General features: G+C 36.6%; 1 protein-coding gene across 1 annotated transcript in view; it reads left to right on the top strand.

The window, feature by feature from the left end:
- Positions 1,145-19,872, top strand: part of LOC109848110 (serine/threonine-protein phosphatase 7 long form homolog) — a 34,553-nt gene continuing 15,825 nt past the window's right edge. Inside the window, exons 1-10 of the mRNA XM_020417443.1 lie at positions 1,145-1,338; positions 1,438-1,515; positions 2,612-2,695; positions 3,143-3,316; positions 3,547-3,615; positions 3,842-3,968; positions 11,747-11,819; positions 11,977-12,093; positions 13,869-13,988; positions 14,739-14,757. Of these exons, the coding sequence (XP_020273032.1) occupies positions 1,240-1,338; positions 1,438-1,515; positions 2,612-2,695; positions 3,143-3,316; positions 3,547-3,615; positions 3,842-3,968; positions 11,747-11,819; positions 11,977-12,093; positions 13,869-13,988; positions 14,739-14,757 (960 nt within the window). The 5' untranslated portion in view covers positions 1,145-1,239. The remainder of the gene's footprint in view (positions 1,339-1,437; positions 1,516-2,611; positions 2,696-3,142; positions 3,317-3,546; positions 3,616-3,841; positions 3,969-11,746; positions 11,820-11,976; positions 12,094-13,868; positions 13,989-14,738; positions 14,758-19,872) is intronic.

Here is a 19,872-nt window from a genome sequence, read left to right as displayed (position 1 = left end):
CGACCGGGATTGCAATCCGCGGCTGCGACGCATCGATCTCGTTGGCGAGATCGTCGGCTCCCACTGTGGTCGCCAGATTGTTCGCGTGGAAAACTGTTTTCTTTTTCATTGATATGATTGTCATCTTGGGTTACAAAGATCCGGTCTTTTATAGATCCGGTTACAACTAAATCAAAGAAAATAAAGAAAAATTACAACTCTCCTCTGTGAACAAATCACGAGCTCCTGTTTTGCGGTCGCGGAGTGTGATATCGTGTAGATCTCAGATCTGTTCTTTGCCTCCTCTCGAAATCCTGCCTTTTCTGACGTAGGTGCTCGCCGCGGATCAGATCTGTACGTGCAAGTCTTCAAGTCTTGGATCAGATCTGTACGTCCAAGTCTTCAAGTCTTCAAAACTCTGAGTTTGCTCTTCAATCCGGCAGAGTTTCGGCTCTTGAAAGTTCGACCTGGAAATGAACATCTCTAGGCCTATTTATAGGCTCTCAGGACAGTGCCCGCAAAAAGAGAAATGTCGGCCACCGTCGGCCACTGTCGGCCACCTCTGGGTGGCCGACACTGTGCCGAGCCACCTATGGGTGTGGGTTTTCCGAGTTTTTGAGTTGTGTCCGTTTTCCGGTTTTGTCCGTGATTCGGTTGATTGAGACTCTGATTGGTTGATCTGATTTGGCAGTAAGTCGGATTCCTGATTTGGCAGTAAATCCGCTTCTGAGTTCGAGTCCGAAACTGATCTTGATTCGATCGTGATTCGTCCGAGTCTGTTCTCGGTTGGATGACTCGTTGATTCCTCAACTCGTTAGCTTGATTCTGCACGCGGGTGGATTCATTCCGTTGTTCGCGTGCGATTTGTCGATCTCGTCGCCTCGTTGGTTCGTTGGTTTGTGCCGAGCTGAGCTAAGGGATCTATAAGCAATTTTATACGCCTATACCCGTGAAGTTTAATTTCTCCATAAACTTCACGGGAGTTGAACTCCCGTGATGTTTCGGAGAATTTTTTTACAAAAACCGACCTGTTTTCAGCGCTGGGCTGAAAACAGGTCGGTTTTTGCAATTATTATCGAAAACGGTCGTTTTTTGCAATTAAATTCCTAAAACGGTTGGTTTTGAAAATTTGTCCGCACTTGCTCTAAGACCAATCTAGCAACGGCCCAATCAACTGCCTCTGGTTTTGGGCCCGGCTCTTTGATCTCCGCCCTTTCTGTTCTGTTCAATCCGGTGAGAACAGCAGCTACAGCTGCAGCCATGGCGAAATTGGACGATTCTCTGCGGGTTCTGCACTTCGATGACATCCCTTCGTTCGAAGAATTCTCTTCCACGATCGAGCCTAGAAATGTTCCCGCTGTAATTATAAGCAAAATCCTTTGAAATTCTATCTTCTCCTTAAAAAAAAAAAAACCCTAGCTTCTCATTTTAATTCCTAAAAATTTCTACTGTTTAAAGGTCTTCAGAGGGGCTATCAGGAACTGGGAGGCGATCTCAAGGTGGGATCCTGCCCGTGGAGGCCTCGATTACTTGGAGGTATCTCTCCCACTTTTACACTAGGGTTTTGGTTCGAAGCTGAATAGATTAGGGTTTTAGCGGTTCTCTATTGGATCTTGATTGCCTTATGTGCAAGTTGTTATCAAGAAAGCTCTATATGACTCCGTTCAAGTAAAATAAATGATTGTTAAGAATCTCGCTGTTGATAAAACTTGCCATGGTTGGAAATTCTTGAGCTTGATCAAATGGAGACATGCGCAGATCCAGAAACTGAAAATGGGTTGATATGAGTCACTTACCTGAATTTGAAATGCTTAAACTAGTATCTAACATGGACTATAATTATAATTGTTGTGCACAAACAACCTAAGGCTTCTTACATAGTAGAAAAACATGTAGCCTGTATGAAGATAATTGGGACGGAACAAATATTGACCTGTATTAAGACTATGGCAAGTTCAAATATTTTCAACTTTTCTATAGAAAGTTGAAGAGCCAATACTTATTCACTCTTTGCAAAAAATTATGATAGGCTAATGTTGAGCATGTATGTAGTCATTATAAATTTTGTAATATTATAAAGAACTGTCTAGTTGTATGCATGAAAATGTCTATTTATGCATGCATATATGAATTACTTTATTATTACGCGTAACAATAATGTGCTGTAGTGTCTTCATGTCATTTTCCCCACTTCTTAAGAAAGTATCATAACCCGCTTACATGTTTGTGTCACACTGTTCTAGTACTGTCCATGTTTCTTAGCAAGGGATTATAAATGTCTTCCTGAGAACCAGGGATGTGGATGGGCACATGAAGGGTCTATCCTCCAAAATTCCCACTGGAAAAGCCATTGGCTGAGGAAGAGCTAGGTGAACAAGCTAAGCCTCGATAGTGGCTCAATGCCATACGAGGTGAATGCTCAATGATTGAAGTCAGGGAACTGATGGCCTAATTGACTCTGCTCAAATAGCCAAATACTTCCTATAGAGTTAAATGTTTGTAGTTCAGCTATCTAAACAAGAAGCTTTTTAGGTAATCCAAGAGTCTAGTCACGTTTGTGGTATTGCGTATTGTAAATTCATTGGACTTTGATTTGGCATTGACTCATAAGCCCTAAATAATTGAAATGCAGGAAAGTATTGGATCTGTCACTGTGGATGCTATGCTATCAAGTTCTGCTCCAGTTTTCTATGGTGATGTTCAAAGCCACGAGAGGGTGAGTATATATCTGTAACTGTAATTTACATTTGGCCCTTTATCTTGGTTTGTGCTCAGCGAAGAGGTTGTTCCTAATTAGAAAATTCATTATTTCACCTTTCATATTGAGAATGACATGACCTTTCTTTTTCTCCGTTTGGTTTCGTGGTTTAAACTGCATGGTGATGCCTATCTTCCGTTGGCTATATATGTGTTATGGTAACTCTTATGTTTCTCATAGTTGTCTTGGGCAAGAATCTGGCACGACTGGATAAAGTCGATCTCAGTTTGATAACCAATCAAAACTTGTTACTTTTTTCTATTGATCTGTCCTATCTTCAAATCATACCTCTCAGTCTGTCATAATTTCTGGCAAAGGCTTGTATTATGGATGTTGCTCTGCGAAGCTTGGGACGTAGTTTGAGTTGCTGAGAATTCTGTATATTAACTAATTTTATGATGGTAGGTTTCTTTACCATTTGGCACCTTCATCTCCTCTTGTAAACATTATGTTCAAAAAAATGCGGATATGAGGAGTAGTTCCACCATTGAACAAGAAGAGTTCTCAGCGTCTCAGGTGCATTCTGAAGAATCATGTTCAACTTCATTGGATAGCTCTGATCAAATATATCTTGCACAGGTAAACCATGATACATTCCTCAATGGCATCTGTATACTTTTTCTAACTCTTGAGGATATGACTGGCTTGAATTAATAATAATTTAGGTTCAGACAGAGAATTATCATGACCCCCATTTTTTATAATGTAAATTGCATGTACTCTCAAAAGCAGTGTGGGGACTGCTATTTTCGTTCATGATACAAAGACAAACTTTCTTCGTATTTGACACTAGGGATTTTCTTTCACAGGTACCCATTTTCAGTAATGAAAGTAAAGACAAGTCTCCATTGGGAATTCTGAGCAATGACTTACAAACGGTGTGAGCATCTTTTTACACCTTTTTATTTCGACTCCCTTCTCTTCTATTTGTTCCCTGTGCAAACTCTTTGTTGTCAAGATGTGTAAATTTGTGATGTTAGAGGTCATCGTCCTCACCATTTATATATGTGAATTTTTTTCACAAAAAAATAAAAATAAAAATCTGAAGACAAGTCAATGTGTTCTTTATTTATCTTGCCTGACTTTTTTCTTTCAATGGCATAGCCTGTATTTGTCAGGGCAAAGGAATTGACATCTATCAATTTATGGATGAACAAGGCTCGATCCAGGTCTAGCACTCACTATGATCCATACCATAATCTGCTTTGCATTGTTGCTGGTTCTAAACAAGGTATTGTTTATATAATAGTCTATCTTGTCTATAGATGCTGTTGGAATAACTTATGGCTGTGCTCAATGTTAGAACATCTTCAGTTTTTCATGTACAAGTAATTTGGTCTTTATGGTAGTATCATTTGAAGCTCTGGCATCAAGCCTCACTATATGTTGAAAGAAGTGGGGAGAAATTATACATCGGATTGGTTCTGTGATCTGTAGCTAGCAACGACGTACTCGGATCTTGACAGTGGAGTGAACCACGATGGATGAGACTTGCAACGACCTACTCAGATCTTGACAGTAGAGGGAACTATGATGGATGAGACTTCCCTGCATTGTTCACGACCCACACAGCAACCTCCGGTCAATTTTCTCCAGTTCTTGCCAATTTGAGTATTTTGAGTTTTGTATTAGATATGAAGTGTCTACCGCTATTTATGAGGAACTTCAACCAAGAGATAGGATCATTCAGTTAGCTACCAAATCCTTAGAGATAAGGATAATCTACCCAAGAGATTGGATCTCACTAACCTCTTGATCCTATCATATATCTCATAACAACTGCATATCATGTATCATGGTTTTGGGATATGGCAGCCCACTAAAAGCGTACAAAATTGCGACATACTCCCACTCGACCTAAAAGTGGGCCGCAATGCTCTGAATTGATCAAAGGTCCATACAACTGCCGTGTTGTGCGACCATCGAGAAACTTGTGATCAACGGGTTCCATACTATAAACCCTTTTATAGAGCGAGAATAAAGACATTGAGCCCTCGGAGAAAAGAAATGTATAGTTAGTCTCGTTTACCCCAGATCAAACTGTGAACACATCTCTAGTCCGAGTATCTTCTATCCCTCTTAGGAAAAGCATACTCGACTACCGTGAAACTATTTGGCAAGATCCACACTTAATAAAAAATAAAGATTCGGATGCAGACTCATTACCAAAGTAGATAGTGTTAATGATCTTCCTCATACAATTGCTGATTCAGGCTGAGATCAGCTGCTTTTCCAATTACCTTCCTTTAGACCGAATCTATCATGGCCGTAGGTGAGGAGTCAAAGTAGCAACACTACTCCCAAACCTTTACAACATAGTTGAATGTCACTAGTGGTACAAGTGGAACAAATTATATGCTCTATATGATTTTAGCTTCACACGATAGCAAATAAGGGATCCATTCGCCTACCCTAAAGTCATGTAAGTCACCCAACTCACGTGGTAGGACCGCATGCCACGATGGAGTAATGCTCCGTTGGAGAGTATATGTTGCGTCTCTACGTCATGCAAATCTTGACCTAATCTGCGAGACCTTCTCGCTTAGGCCTGTCTGCCTCCCACTCAGCAAGCGCATCATTGTGCCTAAGTAGAGCCCAAACACATTTTTTTCTTTGAATAGGTTGCAACGAACCTGGGACGTTCGTTGAGTCGATCATTTTCAAGTATGATCTCATATCGATTCTTAATTGAGGCGATATAGCTCGTCCATGAATGCATCTCAATATCAACACAACTCATTATGCCGCTCACTATCAAAGCAATTTATAACGTTTCTCATAGCCACTCGTCTTTGCTCGCTTAGTCATAGCGCCAAAGGCGACTGCTCATGTGAGTGAGCCGATCATTTTAACCTGTTTGAACATCTTTCATTTTTTTGCTCATTATTTATTAAAATGATTCAATACTATTTTATAGCATCAACAGATAAGTGTAGAGAAAAATAAAATGAATGTCATAAAAGCCAATCATAAAATCATCATTTGTGTATTCTTTAAGTCACAAATTTGAGTGTCTATAGCACAAGAAATAATCTTGTGTATCATTCGATGCACAAGTCCAGCTGAGCTGCTGGAGCAAATACGACGCGAGTAAGCATCATTGCATGCATCAAACAACCAATAGAATTCGAATGCAGGACATTTGTTATCTATTTTCGTTTGTTTATTTTGGACAACATTAGTCATTTTTTATGACGTCCATCCATTTCTCCGCATTAAGGCCAGAGAGAGACTCATGTAAAGACTTTAGATCCGCAACATCATGCGATGCCACCATGCATGCTTCCCTCTCAATCTCAAAATGACGACGAAGATTGGTGATTACTAAGTCTGAGTTCTTGAGCTTCATGTGATGATGGTACATGATTAATTACGGGAATGCCGCTTCCACTGTCTTCAGGAAGCGTAGGACTTTGGTCCTCATGCTCAACTGGGTTACTTAGTGCGCTTTCCTCCATCTCAAACAAGTCAAAGTCTTAGCTCATCTCCCCCTTATGAGGAAATCCTTCTCAAGGAACTATGCATTGCATGACTCGATCTCAGGAGTTATTCCAACTTGTGCTCCAATGAACATGTAACCCTTTGAATGTTTCGAATAGCGAATAAATATGCACTTCCCCCATTGGGGCTAACTTCCCATGTGGATGGGATGTGGTGTGCATGTAAGCTGCTGAGTTCCATGGCTATAAATTGCTCAAATCGGGTTTTTCATCCGTCCAAAGCTCAAAGGGTATGAAATCAACAGCCTTAGAAGGCACACAATTTAGTACATAGGCTGCAGTCAATATCACATCTCCCTAGAAGGATATGAATAAATTCGCTTGCGCCATCGTGAACCTTACATGTCAAATAATGTTCTATTCCTGCTCTGCGCCACACCTTTTGTTGCCAAGTATAGGGAGTAGTTATTTGTCGGATGATCCCTTTCTTCTCACACAATTCCTTAAACTGTTCAGATAGATATTCTCGATCACGATCAATTCGTAACACTTTTACGTACTTGTAACACTTTTACATACTTGTCAAACCGATTCTCAACCTCATTCAAGTAGTGTTGACAGTAACCTGGTGCTTTATACTTATGGGAGATTAGGTAGACTTGATTGTATATTGAATATAGTGAAGTAAGAGACTCCAGTCCTAACCTTCATACTTAGTGGACAACAAATGTCAAAAATGGACCGATTATAATGGAAGATAATATGCCATTCCAAATGATTCTCCTATAGCTTTTCTTGCAAGGCAAGGCAAGGCTCACAAGTAGGAAAGACGACCTTAGCGAGCAAACTGAGAAGTTTGCTCGAGCTAGATGGATCATCCTTTCTCACATTATATGTACTAATTTAGCATGCCATATACCATAATCATTTCACAGAACTTTCATAGAAATAACTATGTATTTATTGGCAATTACAACAAAATTATTCATATTAATGAAAAATAAATCGTCAAAATGGTTGCCCAACAATGTAGCAATTATGTCCCCATAATGAAACATTTATTCAAAACGAACTTCATAACCAGAATGCAATGACTTGGATGACTTAGACAAAAAAAAAAAAAAAAAAATTTCTGCCTAATCTTCGGGGCATGCGAGACTTCAGGAAGAGAGCCGAGTGTTTCCACATTCCTTTGAAGAATTGCTCGCTTTTCGTCGACACACGATGATACTCTACAAATCCATCCTTGTTCGACTATGCAGTCTGAGCATCCTGAGTCTACAACCCATAAATGAGGAGAATCAATAATAGTTAAAAAAGAAATAAGGCTGCAAATTAATGCATCATTTACAGATGGAGTGAATACCTTTTTACGCTGCGTGCATACATGTACATTGTGTCCCAAGATTCCACATTTGTTGCATGTCGTTTTGGCTTTTTCCTTCTTTTCAGCCCTCTTCCCGCGCGAGCCTTCTTATTAGGCTTAGTTTCTTTCCTAGGGGGGCGCGTCTTTCATAGCACCTTATGAACTGAACTTTCAGCTTCTTCCAGAATAACACTTTGTTCCTTAAGACTAAGTGTTTTTCTAGGTCAGCAAATGTCTTCATATTCTCTTTGTGAAGGAGTATCCCCTTGACATTGTCCCACTTTGCAGTTTTTGACAGCGAGATCATAATAGCCTGAATTTGCTGTTCATTATTTTTAGGTTACTCAGTTGTGTGATCATGTTAGACATAATCCTAAGATTTTTTTAATCCCATGAGTGGGATCCATCTTATACTTGTCAAAACGAAGACTGAGTGTGTGTAGATCAGTGAATGGGATCAACCCAAAAGCCTAATGCAGAGCTTCACACATTTTCTTTGCAGTAGGATTCTTTTTGTACTGACAAATGAGATCGTCGTCCATGCAGCTCAGGATCAAATACTGAACGTTGCGATCCAATTTTTGACTAAGCGACGTAACCCTTTTGCCTTTGAAGAATGGCTTCTGAATTCAACGCCTCAAGTTCTTTATCTAGAGCAGTCAAATGATCACCCTCATTTACCAAATACCGAATCTTACGATGCCATATGTTGTAGTTGTCACCATTCAGTTTTTGCCCTTTGAGGATATTAGAAATTATAGTTTTGGGGCCATGACCTACAAACACATAAGATTGGATTTTAGGTTGCTTTTAAATGAGCCAAAATTATTATTTTATTTTTGCAAAAAATATAATTTCAATATTCGAAAGATCATTGTGGCGAGACCAAAATTTCGATGTGCTTGGAATCAAATATCGCTTGACAAATTATTTAAGAAAATCTATAATCTATTGTTCACTGAAAATTTTAGGGTATATTTAGGAGTTTTAGAGCTTCCATCAAATATCACTTCTCTCATTTATGTCCATTTATCTAAAGCGCCATGTCATGCGCTGTACTAGATCCGATCCTATGCAATGATGTCCTTTTTCAAATTATATTTTCATTCTATGCCCGCATTAGTCAAAAGGGTAAATTGGGAATTTCTATGTGTAGGAGCGTGATTCAAGCGTCTTTACTATCTTCTCAATCACTGTGAACTTAATCGCATATACCACATCCTTCCTTTTTGTGCTCCAACACAACACCTCTTTATGTATTGTAGGTCGGTGCAGCTGGAGCGTTGGATTGATTTTTACAGTAATTCATTAGAAATCTAAATGAAATTATCGCCTAAGTTGCCAACAGAAATGACATAAATGAAAAAGAGCCCCGAGGCTATTATTGTTGTGTTCAAGTCCATTGCTTTAACTTAGCATACGTAAATCTAGACAATCAAGTCCTCGCACAATTGGGGGAACTCCTTGAGGTTCAACAACATGTATAAGACCTTAACTCCATTAGAGCAAACCATTATAGTTGACCCAATATGGCCTAGTACAATCAACGGAGCTCCCCGAGGCTACCGTGATGTTCTAAAGACCCATATAAATCTTCTATAATATTCGCATTTTTGATTTAATTAAGAGCTAAAGTTACTAATTTCACTACGACTAATCCCAAACCTAATTTGTTCTCCAGACCCATCCTAAAAAAATAAAAAAAATTTTATTTTATTTTAAGAATTTCCCAAATTTCTAGATTTTTTCTGAATTTTAGACCCTTTATTTTTAATTTGAAAAAAGACTTGCATAGATTGGATTTTGGATGTTAGGGTTTCATCAACAAGATCAAAAAAATATTTTTAACCAGTGGATTATAGATCTAAAAGATATACATACATATACAAAAGATCTATTCATAAACCCTCAAAAGATGTAGCATTGACATATATACAGAATTGGAATATAATAACAACAAAAAACTAGGATCAATCTGCAAATTCATGGGATCATGCTATTTTATTATTATTATTTGCATCAAAATATCATTTTAGCAATTACAAGGGTGTTTCTACAAAACAGGTCAATAATAAAATTGCTTTCGTGTTCAAACAGCAAAAGATAGAAATGCAGGGACTTATCTGAAAAAAAAACAGCACAAAAATGACATCCTACATTGGTACATGTCCACCAATGCATGAGACTCAAGACAAATTTAAATGTCTCCTTCATATGAAAACAACCATATATTCTTATTTTAAAGAAAAACGTTATTAACCAATATGAGACCTGGCCTGGTGGTGAGCAACACATGTTACTAAAAAAACAATATTAACCAATATGGGACATGGTCTGGTTTTAGCTGCATGTTTTCAAACACACAAGTCCTGAGTTCAAATATGGGCAAAGCATATTCCAATCATTTTATCCTTTTAATAATAAAATATCAACTTGGAATATTTTGTGCAGCAAGATATTTGCATTTGAGATCACTTTCTTTTTCTCATTAACCACATAGGAGGATATTATATTAGGAAGCATGTGATCTAAAACAGAACAGAACAAAACATGGTTTTAAATGTCGGCTGACATGTCGAACATGATGGCTAACATGTCGGATCGGAGGCTAGAGCAAACACGGATACGACCATTTCAAGTCGGATATTATTTTTGAGGTCTATGTCGGACATGTAAGGGGATATTGCGGATATATCGGCTGATTTTCAGTCTTGAAAAATCGGCCGACTTTTTTTTGTTAAGTTGACAAGTATTGGGGTTTGGGTTTAGTACTGAAAACCCAAACCCGATTAATTCTTTTTTTTTTAATTTTGTTCCTAAGTAACCTGATAGCATATAATACAGATTAGAGCTTAAAAATGTTGCGCTCTTATCCGCCATGATCTCCTTTCGTTCATCTTCGTCTCTATAAATTGAAATTGCGAATTCATAAAAGCGTGATGTAAACAATAAGTTTGAACTGTAGCTTGAAATCAATCCAAAGTCAAACACTTTATGTTAATTTTATGCAAGTCACTTTAAAAGTTCTAATTTGACAATGTGTATTTTGTTTATTTGTTGGCATAATATTCCATTGCTTCCCTTCGAGAAATGAAAAACTTGTGTCTTGATGTTGAATACTCAACGCAAGTAGGATAAGCTATAACAATACAAGTGCAGTCCATATTGGTGACCAAAATTGAGTAGACATCCATCTGATATGGCAATCTGATGTTTAGTATGTCCCCCGACATATCCCAAATTTTCGCTATCTGACATAAATTTTAGCTGTCCAACATGAATCTGACTTCCGACATTTAAAATCTTGGATCATAGCATTGTAGCCATGTAGTGTCGGCTTATAAAGAAATACTCACATTTATCATCCAATTAAAACTAATTGTTTAAGTAAATAAAAAGATAATAGATTAACCAATCAAAGATATTTGATCGGTAACAAGAGGATTATCAAGCCATAAATTAAAACCTTCAGATCTAAATAAGCATAGATATATATTTAGATCACAATTAATTTAGATAATCCATCACAGCTAATAGATCAAAGCACATGCCAAATGTTCTGATAGACTGATACCATGTTGAAAGTGGGGAGAAATTATATATCAAATCGGTGCTGATCTGCAGCTAGCGATGACCTACTCGGATCTTGATGGTGGAGGGAACTATGATCAACGAGACTCCTCTGCACTATTCACGACCCACGTGATAACCTCCGATCAATTCTCTTGAGCCCTTGCCAATTTGAGTATTTTGAATTTTGTATCATATATGAGCGCTCTACCCCTATTTATATGGGGAACTTCAACTAAGGGATATGATCATTCAGTTAGCTACCAAATCCTTATAGATAGGGATAATCAGCCCAAGAGATTGGATCTCACTAACATATTGATTCTATCATATATCTTATAACAACTGCATATCATGATTTTGGGATATGGCAGCCCGCTAAGGGTGCAAAAAATCCTAACACTACAGAAAATGTCATATTTTGGTAAGGCCGTATTCCCATCTCAATGGTATTGAAATCCATAATAGAAATTCACAATGGTGTATATAGGAGCATATGAAAATGCTTCTCTTGTGCTTGACGTGTTCAGTTTATATAGTTAGTAATATAACTTTTTTTATTGTTTATGATGGTTATTAACTTGTTGTTAATGATAGTTATTAACCTTTGTGATTATTTGGTTGCTCTTTCAGTTGTTTTGTGGCCACCTTCTGCATGTCCCTTTCTATATCCAATGCCCATACACGGAGAGTCTTCCAACCACAGGTATCTATACTTTGATATATGCAATTTATACATTTGACAATATTCTCCATCATAGTGTGAGTTTGAAATCTTTTGAAAATTTTGGATTTTAGATTCTAAATTAATGTTTGCATAGCTTGAAACTTCAGTTTTTTCTAATATTCCCTCCATTTCTCAGTGCAGTAGATTTAGAAAACCCTGATCTTTTAGTTCATCCTAGAAGTGAACACTCATTGGAATATTCCCAAAAGATCATTCTTCATTCTGGGGATGCTCTATTTATTCCTGAAGGCTGGTAAGTGCTCATTAGGGTTATGCTATTTGTCACCCATTTATTATTTTCTTGCTGGCACTGTTTTTGGCCTCCATCAGCAGTCTCTATTTATAACTAATTTTTAAAAGAAAAGTTCATGATTTTCAAAAAATTTTCATGATCTATGACTACATTTTGAAACTTATAATCTTGAAGGAAACAACTAAAGGCCACAGTAACTTAGTGTGAAGCACCTGGCCAATTTAACTTAAGTTGTTACTGGTCTTTTTTCTAGTTCAAGTAAGACCTTTGAAGTATTCAGTTGACTTAAATTTAACTGGTTGGCATTCAGGACATTTGCTCCTACACTGACTTGTATGAGCTAATCCCAGTACTCCATATGTCAACTACTATGTGAATTATTCTTGTCACCTGAAGTGACACGTTAAATCTCAATTAGAAACCTATGCTTCTCTATGTCAAATGAACAGCTATCATGCTTAGTGATATATCAATATGTGATTTTATTTGAACACTATGTATTAAATAATGCTGGCAAAATTAAAACCTAGAAGGCTAGAATTACAGTGCATGAGGAAAAAAGGAAGGCACAAAACAACAACTAAAAAGAAGGAAAAAATGCCACATTTGATATAGTACCTTATTGGTTCTTGGTATAAGCATGCCCGCGCTTCTTGCAAACTAATGTGATAAAAAGATGTGTAATACGCCATGAGAAAATTTATACTATATTTGAATATTTGACAAGGTAATTAGCGAATGATACTGATGTTCACTGAATGGGATGAAATATAGAAGTTGGGAACGTTGGACGCTAGACCGAACCGCAACCCGGATTCAATCATCCTGGATTCATGGTGGAACACGACCCGATTCACTATCTCTAGCAAGTAGCAACCCGATTTAGAATTCAAATAGTTAAGATTTTGCTGATCAATAACTCTTTTTCAATAGAATAAACAACAAAAGATGTGAAAAATTAAGCAAATAAGGTATATATACTTTAATTGCAACATAATTCTCAAGGTTCTTTTACCATTACTGTTATCAACTGGTATATATCTTAAGTATGACTATTGCAAAACCTCTGATTCCTACATTTAAGAACCAAACCTAATGCATACTACATTCTCTAGCTTATCATATAAGAACCAAACCTAATGCATACTACATTTAAGAACCAAACCTAATGCATACTACATTCTCTAGCTTATCGTATAAGCCTACTCCCTCGTACCCGGTTCCTAATGAGTGGCTAACTCGTCTCCTGTACCTGTCCCGTGAACCGGAACGAATCCGATTCCATGCAACTCGATGAAAAAAAGAAGTTTAGTGTTTTTTCCCCAGCTCTTTTTGTATAGAGCTATCAGTGAGGAACAATCTTGAAATTTGTATTGAAGTTTTTTCTCTGAACTTAATTCCAGTTAGTTTGATGGTTTACGATAGTGGCTAAAGTCTTATGTGCATCTGTTATTTACTTTATCGGGGAATGCTGATGCAGTCTTTCTGTATTTTACCAACAAAACCTTCGTGCACATTTATTGTGTAATTTACTTATAATGATGTATACTTTGTGCACAAAAATATAGTCAAATTTGTAATGTTTTCTGGTTATGCTTATATTTTATTTGTCTCATTATTTTTATCTCTTTGGAAATTTTTCAACTCTTTATCATGGTCATGTAATATGCTTTGGTAATTTATCTATTTTTTCCTCCAAAACCCTGTTTTTTGGGTTGAAATATATTATCATTTTTAACTTATGTATAGGTTATTCGAAATTTTATTTTCAACAGGTTTCACCAAGTGGACAGTGATAATGTGACCATTGCAGTGAACTTCTGGTGGAAGTCATACATAATGTCTAACATATTAGAACATATGGATGCATATTATTTAAGGAGGATATTGAACAGGTATCTAATTGTCGTATGGTTGTTCTTCTCATGTGCATTGCTTGACTTACTCTCATGGTCTTTAGATGCCTGCTGATCGTTATGTCAAGGATGAGGTCAATATCTTCTTTGGCATGCACTGTAATTAGGGTTACTTTATATCATATACATGCCAGGCTGTATGGATGCGTGGATGAAGGAGTCGTACCTTTCTCAGATACATTTTTTATGCTTGGCTAGTCCAATGCTTGGTGGATGCATGTTAGATGCTCCTTCACACATGTCCTAAGATTTGTAATCTATAGATATATCAAACATCTCTGAGGTAAAGAAGATACAAAATAGACTATACGGGTGATGATTCACAACTCAGTTTGATTTGTAGATGCATTCTATCGACAGATTCTTAAGCGAAGGGTTTTAAACAACTTTAAAATATTTCACAACATCCAACGTATTCATTTATCATTTTCCATATCTGTGAGTCCATATCTACTTAGCATATATAGTATTGATGTAACCAGATGTCACGTCTGTGTCTATGCATTACATACTAGATGCTTTGCAAAGATGCTTTAAATATGGAGAGATAATAACTTCATTTTCTAAGTGCATATGGTGACCAAATGCATGCTTCTTTATCTTGTGGGCAAATATTATCTGTCTACTAAGATTTCTTTTGAATGTCAGGTTACTGATCTAATTTTTTTGATTTTCTTTGCTTTCCTTTTCATGTTTGCACTATTATCCAACCACTGGAACTTGGAAAAGATTGGCGGGCAAGGAAATGGTATGCATTTTACAGTCTCATATATTTTTCTTGAAATTCAGCTCAGAGTAGAAGCTAGAATTTCATCTTTCTCCTATATTAGTTTTTAAAAAATTTCTGTCGGCTTGCTTGCTACACCACAATTCATTTTCTTCTTTTCATGGATGTTTGTTGTTTTCTTCCCCAGATTGTGTTTGTATCATTGAACTTTGACTGAAAATGAAGTTTCAGTTGTCTCTGTCATTTTGGCTTCCATCCGGTTAAACATGAGATAATCATATACTTGCAACATGAACTACTTGATGATCTCAAATATCACATTAAATGCCTTAACAAGCCTATTGTCTGTTTTTTAGGGTGTGATTCATAAGTTCATGTTCCCTGTTTTTTTAGATACATTAGGTTCTTACTAGGCATATGTAGGATGAAGTTTCATGGTGCATGTGGCTTCCTAATGAGTTAATTGGATAATAGAAAGGATCTTAAACCAGGAAACCAGTCATTCTTTTGAAGCCTAACATTGCCCTTAGCCCCCAAACTGTCATTACATGCTCACTAGAGTGATTTTTAGCATTTGGAAAGACTTAGCAGGTAGTAGAATGCTAAAACTTGCTATGTCTAGTAACTGAACAAGCATTTAGGGTTTTGTGAAGCGGAAAGTTGATTTAGAGTAGTAGTGGAAAATTAGGATGTAATGCACACTAATGAACAATAAAGATAAAAGAATGATTATTTTCCCTATTAGGATTGACTGTACACCATGATGGTGAGATTAAGGAATTCATTGTGAAAGGCAGATTGTTAAACGAGAATGTTATCACAGAATACCTCACGGGTTGATGGAAATTATTTTTAGTAGGATGTCTCTAGGTAACAGGGACAAGATTGTTTTAGTATGTGGAAGAAACTTTGTCACACTCTAGGCCCGCGGGCCTGTTGGCGCGTGCAAGCCGCGAGACCCACTGAGTGTAGTGGGTTGTTTGGCTCAATCCACTGTCAAAATCGACTAGCCGATGCTAAATTTGAGCCTTTAGCTTCACTATATAAGCACTTAATCATTTGTCTCCACATCCGATGTGGGACTATCTTGAGGCATCACAACCACCCCACCTTACATATGCGATGTTCTTGTCGCAACATGACAATTGACACATCCATGTATTGCCAGACGATACAGACTCTAGAGGTAGTTTCTACGAGCTCTAGAGGTGGCTCCCACCGTGCTCACCCAGTGTAGCACTTAGTCCGTATAACACTTAGCTCCATAGATTCGGCTGACAACTGCTTTGATACCATTTGTCAAAAGGCCACATTCACATATTTGCCAAAAAGGTCACTTTTCGGTATACTCAATGCCATACGTTAGGTTTAAACAAATCCGCTTAAACAAATCAATCACTCCGTAGTGGAGTTCCGAGGATTTTCAACATTCAGAAACAATATATTTTTCACTTTAAATAGCGCACGTAATTTCCACTTGTATAAAAAGCAATTTAATATGCTTCAACGCTTTCATAACTTTCTCATCTCTTCATGAAAATAGAATACTCATGCATTTTTATAGGAAAATAATATTTTTGTCAAATTTGAACTTTTACATGAAAGTCATATCAATAATAAAGTTGAGTATATTTGATAACATGGTTTTAGTGACTTTCATGTACTAAATATTACTTATTGTAATAAAGGTAAATAATTATCACAATACCAAATTCTTTATATTCTTTTATAAGTAAACAAATATAACATGCCTGATCCAACATTTTCTACAAAAAATAAGATTTGTTAACATAACATATAATTTATATATTATTTTATATCAAAACAATTTGAAAGAACCAATGAAAAGAAATCTACTCACCTTAGCAGAACTTCTTTGATGATTGTTCTCCAGAAAGCTTAATCCTCACTCAATCGTATAATTATACATCACATATGAATTTCTAGTTCAAAAAAAAAAAAACTATTCCTAATCACTTCTAATCATTTTATTAATTTTTATTGGTGTTTTAAATATTTGTTCTCTGAACTTTTCATTTTGGACTGAAAATATATTATTTTTCTAAAATAAGGGTTAAAAGATAATTTACACAAACTAAATTTTTCTAAAACTATTGTTTTTCATGCTTAAACACAATTTTCTGGATTTTAAGGATTGAAATAAATATTTTTACTAAAATATCTTTCTTTGCAGTTTCTTTATTAAAAGAGTTTTAGTTGTAAATAAAGTTTTGGTCACTACATGGGGTTTAAGATAATTTTCTAGAAGTATAACATTAATAAAATATTATGGACAAAAGGTCATTATTATTATTATCGTTATAACTTTTTTAAAAATAAGCTTTAAATATCATTTTCTAGATGTTAAGATGATCTGGAAGACATGGTTAAGTGAAAATTTGTAAATTCTTTACTCTTAAAAGCAACATGAAAGGGGAAAAAAAACGTGGCTGGGACGCTATGCCTATTAGTTCACATCAACTATTTAACGTAGATGGGCTAAAAACAAATCCTATTAGAACTAGGGGTTAACAAGAGATTTTTCCTATTTTCATCTTCTTTTCACTTGTTTCTCTTGAACGAATCCAGTAACTTTTTTTTTAAATTAACCAAAATTGCAAGAAATTGAAGACTCACATTTGAGAACGTTGTGATCTTCTCCTTCCTCTCTATTCTCAGAATTTCTCTTCTTGTGTGAGGGGAAGCTCAAGAATGGGTTGAATTTATAGAGGTGTAAAGTTTTTTTTCCTAACTTTTATAACATATTTTCACACACTATTGAAGTAAGAATCACATTTTTCATAATGAAACATATTTTTTGTGAGGGTGTACTAGCAAAATTAATTTTGAATTTGCTTCTAAAGATGGGTGTTCACATCCTTCCTTCCCACCTTTAATAAAGTTTCCTCGTCGAAACTACATGTACCTTGGTCTTCAAAAAGTTGTGGATACCTTTCTCGCATATCATCCTCAAAATCCCATGCTGCTTCTCTTTTGGTGTGATTCTTCCATTGATTTTTTACATATTTAATAGTATGTCATCTTAATACTCTCTCTTTCTGATCAACAATACGTGCTGGTTTCTCTTGATAAGTTAGATCTTCTTTCAGCTCAATTGGTGCTAATTCGAAGACCTGAACTGGATCTCGAATAAATTTTCTTAGTTTGTATACATGAAAAATATTGTGAATTCCAGCTAAAGAAAGCGATATAGCAAGTCTATGCTACTTCACCAATTCGCTAAAGAATTTCAAAAGGACCAATAAATATTGGACTTAACTTTCCTCGGATACCAAATCTCTTCCCTCCTCGAGTAGGAGAAACCTTAAAAAATATATGGTCACCTTCTTGAAATTCTAGGTCTCTCATCCTGCGATCCGCATAACTTTTCTGCCTGCTTTGTGAAGTGTGAAGATGATTTCGAATTAAGTACATTTTCTCTATAGCTTGTTGCAACAACTCAGGTCCAAGAAGTTCCCTTTGGCCAACGTCATTCCGATGTATTAGTGATTGACACTTCCTCCTATATAATGCTTCATATGGTGCAAACTGTGCTAATGCAAATGCTCTTCCCGTGATCCTTTGAGATCAATGATACAAGATCTCAGCATATTCTCGAGAGTTTGAATTGTTTTCCAGATTGCCCATCTGTCTAAGGATGGTATGTTGAGCAAAGATATAACTTACTTTGAAGAGCTTTATGCACACTTTTTCATTATGATAATACAAAACTAGGGTCTCGATCAGATACTATCTCTATTGGCACTTCATGCAGTATGACTATCTCATTTATATATGGCTTTGCAAGTTTTTCCAAAGAGAACTTTATATTGGTAGGTAAGTGAGCGAACTTAATCAGACGGTCCATTATCACCCATATAACATTGTTGCCTCTTGTAGACTTTGGTAATCCAGTGACAGAATCCATAGTAATTTCCTCCCATTTTCACATAGGCGTGTCAAGATTCTGAGTCAATCTCATCGGTCTCTGATGCTGCGCTTTCACTTGCTAGCATATCTCGCACTCTACGATGTATTTGCTTATTTCCCTTTTCATATTGTTCCACCAATATATCTCCTTCAAAGCTTTGTACATTTTTGTTCCACCTGGGAGCATTGTATATCCGGAGCGATGATACTCCTTTAAAATCTTCTTCAATTTTGGATCATTGGGAACATAGTCAATTTCCGAATCTTAGGGATCCATCTTCATGCATTGAAAAGTCCGGTTATTTACTAGCTTCGACTCCCTTCTAAAGGTCTTGCAATTGTGGATCATTCTTTTGAGTAGTCTTAATTTCATCAATCAATGCATATTGCATTTTGATGCTTTTTTGTTTAGCATTTGCCTGATGACACCAAATTTTAGTTCTCAGTTGATCCAAATCTTCTAGGATGTGTCTTTGTTGAGTAAGAAGACTAGGTACATTACTTGTGTCCTCCCGACTAAGAGCATTCGTGACTATATTGGCTTTTCCCAGATGATAATATATATTCACATCAGTCTTTAAGTAACTCCAACAATTTCCTTTGCCGCATAGTTAATTCTTTCTGAGTAAAAATATACTTAAGACTCTTGTGATTAGTGGAGATATGACAATACACCCCGTAAATGTAATGTCTCCATATCTTCAATGCAACGATTACCGTTGCTAGCTCTAGATCATGAGTTGGACAGTTTTGCTCAGAACGCTTTAGTTGCCAAGAGCCATAAGCTATTACCCTCCAATTTTGCATGTGTACACATCCCAAACCTTTTTGAAAAGCATCTCTGTAGACAATAAATCTTTCTCCTGGAATAGGTACAATGAGAATTGGTGCAGATACTAATTGTTGCTTTGATTCCTGATTCCTGAAAGCTCTTTTCACATTCTTTGGACCAAATAAATTTGACTCCTTTTGCATCAAGCGAGTCAAGGGTGAGGCGATCTGGGAGAATCCTTCTACGAATATTCGGTAGTATCCTGCTATGCCAAGAAAGCTGCGGATCTCATGGATATTTGCCGGTCGCTTCCACTTCACAGCAGCTTTTACCTTTGTGGGGTCCATAGAAACTCCATCCTTCGAAATTACGTCCCAAAAAGGAGTAGGGCATATTATCTAATAAGAATTTCGCACTTTTTAAACTTCGCATAG

This window comes from Asparagus officinalis, chromosome 7 (genome assembly GCF_001876935.1).
Source record: "Asparagus officinalis chromosome 7, Aspof.V1, whole genome shotgun sequence".
Classification (NCBI taxonomy): domain Eukaryota; kingdom Viridiplantae; phylum Streptophyta; class Magnoliopsida; order Asparagales; family Asparagaceae; genus Asparagus; species Asparagus officinalis.
The sequence above is the reverse complement of the archived record's forward strand: the minus strand, read 5'-3'. Positions and strand labels throughout refer to the sequence as shown.